At 37.1% G+C, this 4,838-nt stretch overlaps 1 protein-coding gene across 1 annotated transcript; it reads left to right on the top strand.

Annotated features, from left to right (window-relative positions):
* The first annotated feature begins 1,197 nt into the window (after positions 1-1,197).
* Positions 1,198-3,670, top strand: LOC128737269 (RNA 3'-terminal phosphate cyclase). The gene is made up of 5 exons (XM_053831873.1): positions 1,198-1,309; positions 1,367-1,936; positions 2,001-2,122; positions 2,366-2,624; positions 2,682-3,670. The coding sequence occupies exons 1-5, from the start codon at positions 1,268-1,270 to the stop codon at positions 2,763-2,765; spliced, it is 1,077 nt and encodes a 358-aa protein (XP_053687848.1). The 5' UTR covers positions 1,198-1,267; the 3' UTR covers positions 2,766-3,670.
* The last annotated feature ends 1,168 nt before the right edge of the window (positions 3,671-4,838 follow it).

The following is a 4,838-nucleotide window of genomic DNA, read 5'->3' on the forward strand; positions in this document are numbered from 1 at the left end:
ATTTGAACAGCATTTTTGACATTTCCTCAATACATCGCACGTTTTCTTTCCGTACATTCCTTTAGTTTTACCGTGAACGCGCAGTAGAGTTTTACAGTGAACGAGGGGTAGAGCACCCCTCGAGCAGTAAGTGGCAAACTAAATCTTGAATGTCGCTGCCATCGCTGCTATGTAACTTCAGCACAAAGAAATTTTGATAAAGGTACGTGGATATTTTTTGATGCGTTTGGCAAACTATTTCTGGAGGGCGCCACCAACAGATTTTACACACAAAAAATCGATTACTTCCTTCGAGCCTGTTAATCTGTTCTCTGTGAGCGCCCTTCGTTAAGTCGACTGTCAAACACCGTTCGTTAAGATCGGGATAGCACGAGACATGATGTTTACCTCATTTTGGGGAACAGCTTATGCTGGAGGAACAAACCGACAAAAAGTGATTACTGGTTGTGTTTCTCCGTTTGCCACCCTGCAGAGCACATATTTCGGTCAAATTTTCCATCCTGTTGCAAATTCAAGCACATATTTTGAAAATATGCTGGTATTTAAGCCAGCGGAAGACGAAATTCATTCTGTACCTTGGTGACAAAGAAATGCATATCTTTTGTTTACTGTTGTTGTTTGCCTCATTTTCAAGCACCAATACACACATAACTGGTAAGCTCTATAGCGCCCGTCTGACAGGTAAATTTGCTGCCAACCTTGTCGAGTTGTGCTGAGATGTTGGCAACAAAATCATGGCACCCATCGCAAGCCCCTGGTTCCAAGCTTCCTACTTCCAATCTGTTCGAATTTCAAATTCAAGCAGTTTTGCTCCGGGGTTCGAGTAGTTACAGAGGCACGAAACGAAATCGAACATATTACGATTACAATCAGAGATGCCATATTTTCTAAAAAAATGTCTGCAACTGCTCGAAAACCGGAAAAATCGAGCAGTTTTCCGGCTACTCGAATTTTCTGGTTTGAAAATAATCTGCGAAAATCTGCACACTTTTTTAGGAAGTCTGTGAAAGTTTAAAGAGCTTCGAACAAAAATCTGCAACAAAACAATAAAAGTCATAAAAACTGCAAATATCTGCAAATTTATAATGATCTGCAAGACCGTTCCAAAAATCTGCAATTTGCAGACAAATCTGCAAATCTGGTATCCCTGATTACAATACAAGCTAAAAGCTACAACCGGAACCGGTACAACAAAACAATAATAAATAAGTGTATTAGTTATTCTGTTTATCATATTTGCGCTGTGATCGCTAAATAATTATTTACGATGTCTCAGATTATAAATATAGATGGAAGTTTGCAAGAAGGGGTATCTATGAATGGTGTATTTGTATCAATGCTTCATTACTATAAAAATTATTTTTAGGGTGGTCAAATTCTGCGTATGGCACTTTGCTTTAGCGTCCTTTGTAAGAAGCCGGTACGGATATACAACATTCGCGGAGGAAGGAAAAAGCCTGGATTGATGGCCCAGCATACCAAAAGTATAGAATTGCTGCGAGATATTTGTAAAGCTAATGTTAAAGGTTTAGAAATTGGGTCAATGGAAATTGAATTCTATCCTCGAGAAATAGGACAAGGTACTTTCAAAGCCCATGTGCAAACTGCCGGTAGCGTAAGCCTGTTAATACAAGCTGTACTACCAGTAGCAATTTTCGGATCTGGACCGATCACATTAGACCTGAAGGGGGGTACCAATGTCGAAATGGCCCCACAAGTAGATTTCATGACCGAGATATTTCGGCCAAATATGGAAAAGTTTGGTGCCACGTTCGACTTCGATTTACTTCGCAGAGGCTATTTTCCAAAAGGAGGAGGACACTGCGTGGTAAATATAAGGTCGACCCGCTCATTAAAACCCGTTATCCTAGAAGATGTTGGAACTATCAAACGTTGCTTTGGTTGGAGCTTTGTATCTGGTTCCGTTCCAATGCGAGTATGCATTTGCGTTATTACTTGTTACAATTTAAAAAACTCAAATTGCATAATTTGTCTTTTAGGTTGCTAATCAGTTGTCTAGTGGAGCTAAAAATGCTTTGAAACGCATTTCCCGGGAGAACATAGAAATTGAGGAGTATCGGGAAAGTGTAGATATAGCTCCAGATAATTGTTCCGGAATTATGTAAGTATAACAGCGTAATGTACAAATTAAGAACCTGTAGAGGAGTTTATTTTTGAATTATTTTGCATTTGGCAATCCCTTCACATTTTTCTACAAACATTTTTTTTTTTAAATGAAAGCACATTGAACGTGAAAGTTTAAGATGATTAACGGTAGCACATGATCGGTGGCTAACGAAAAGCCCTCTATTTAATGTGTGACTAAATTTTCAGATTGTACTCTTGTATTTCATTATACTTATAGATTAGGCATCGAAACAACCACAGGTTCTATAATAGGGGGTGCTGCTCTAGGAAATCGTCAGAAGGATTCTTTCGTTATAGGCGAAGAAGCCGCTAACGTGATTACTTCCGCGTACAATTTGCGAGCGTGTGTCGATCGTCATGTTCAGGATATGTTAGTAGTGCTAATGGCTCTCGCCGATGGCTATAGTAAAATTAAAACGGAGCCGTTAACTTTACATACACAAACAGCAATTTACGTGGCGGAATTGATGACTAATGTGAGAAATATTGCGATTGAACTTTTAGATTGATAAATAATCTAATCAATTTTTCAGGCCAAATTTACAGTATCAGAACAGGAAGATGGTAGCTTTATTATAGATTGCGTTGGAATTGGCATCAAAAATCAAAGCCAGTAGCCAGTAGTTAAAAGTGATATAATGTAAGTTAAGTAAAACCTGCCAATTAAGAAAGATGAAAATTTCAATTTTGACTGTGTTAAGGCACATGGCCGTTTTTTGAAAAAATCAGTATTTTCATATTTTATTACATACGTACAATATTATTACAATAGTACGCTTAAGCTACTATTGCTTCACGGAACAAACGCGGAGCAATAAAAGGTCGCTTCCGTAAAATCATATTTTTCAAAGTTCATGTTCGTTTTTCTCGGAAACGTGACAACGTATGGAGCAAATTTTATTTTGTGTTGTTAGTAGACGGTTGGACAAGACTTTTACAACATGTAAGATTTGCAAACAAACAGAAATCTAGATAAAAGAAGAAGAAAAAAGCTTATTTCTCGATCAGTTTTTTCTTCTTTAAAAAGCCTAAAAACAATAATTTTTAAATTTAAAAACGGCCAAGTTTTTTTAACGCACTGAAGTAATTTTATTTGGTTGTTTTTTTTTGGATTTTACTCAGAAATGGAGGAACTTGTAGACTTAATTCCTATTACATTGTTCATTTTATGCTAAAGTAACCACATATCTTTTTTGCCAGTCTCCTTAAGGTTTAAGGGTTACGCTTCAAATGTTTCAAACGACGCTGTTATTTATACCTTTAACCAATTATGACCCGACCCGATCATTGAAATCATGTATTAAATTTCATACGATAGGACATAACGGGTTAACTTCGTTACTTTCTTCTACCATTTCTTTTTTCTACTTGTAAACATTTCCGTAAAATTCGGATATCTGACATCCTACAGAACTACAAATTTCTTTAATCAGGCTTACCGTAAGCCAGATTAAACAAATCTAGTTAAAAAGTTTCATTCTTAATTGAAATTAAGTCCTGGGATTGTATTACTTAAATTCAAATATTAATCAAAACTCTATTGTTTGCTCTCATGTATTCCATAGTAATATCACTTTCTTGTTATCATAAGAACCATCTAACGAAACCAAAAACCTTTTCCTTTCTTAGATCATAAATCAAAAACATTTTTGATTTGAATAACATAGCAAAGTTTGATCTCATGTTTCCGCAAATTGATCAAGATCAGCTGAAATTGTCATAAAAGTGTAGTAAACTGTTTTCAACGCGAAGATTCTGGATTTACGCGGTTTTTACGCGAATTTCAGATATTACGTGATTTGGATTTACGCAGAATGTATCTTTCGCGTAAAAGCCACTTTAGTGTATTGTGGTATGGTGTGAATACATGCGTAAAAAAGTCGAATAGCAATGCTTCATTGAGAACAAAATAACACACTCTTTTCATGAGGTCAAACAGTTGCAATTTTACTGGATACATGCTCAATATGTGTATTCTATGAAAGACAAAAGTCTAAATGCATCCCCAAGTATTAAAAAAAGACAATTTGAATGGACAAATTTACAGTTTGTTTGTTTGTTTGTTTGTTTATATTTGAGACCTTTTAACCATATATGGTCATTCAGGTCTGAAATTTACAGTTGATAGGTCGCGCAGTGGTGCTGAATCGCAAAAACGCGATCATTGAGCTATAACGTAAAAAATGCCTAATTTGCGTATAGGGTGGAATATTTGGGCAAGTTTATCAATACAATATAGGGTGATTGACCTGCTCTCACCATATTCAAAGCACTACCTAACTCTGGACAGCCACGCACATTTTCTTGATTAATAATAAAACGCCAGCTATTGAAACAATTTAAGTTTCTACATCTTATAAATTATCCCTTTCTATAATAAAAGCAACATCACTTACACGTACCAGGGGTGGTTTGATGCCAAATGCCAGAGAGTGACGGATGAACAGAACCAGGCCAGGAGCCGCATGCTCACTGCGGCAACGTGTCAAAACAGAGAGAGGTACAGAGAGACTAGAGCTGCGGAAAAAAGATCCACCGTCTAAAGAAACGCGAGTACGAGGAGCACGTGTTCGCCGGCGCAGAGGAGCGATACGCCAGTAACGACACGGAGTTTCTATAAAACGGTGAGATGTAGAAATTTTGCCATGCCTGTGATGTGCAATGATAGTGCTGGCAACCTGCTATCCGAC

This window comes from Sabethes cyaneus, chromosome 2, assembly GCF_943734655.1.
Source record: "Sabethes cyaneus chromosome 2, idSabCyanKW18_F2, whole genome shotgun sequence".
Classification (NCBI taxonomy): Eukaryota; Metazoa; Arthropoda; class Insecta; order Diptera; family Culicidae; genus Sabethes; species Sabethes cyaneus.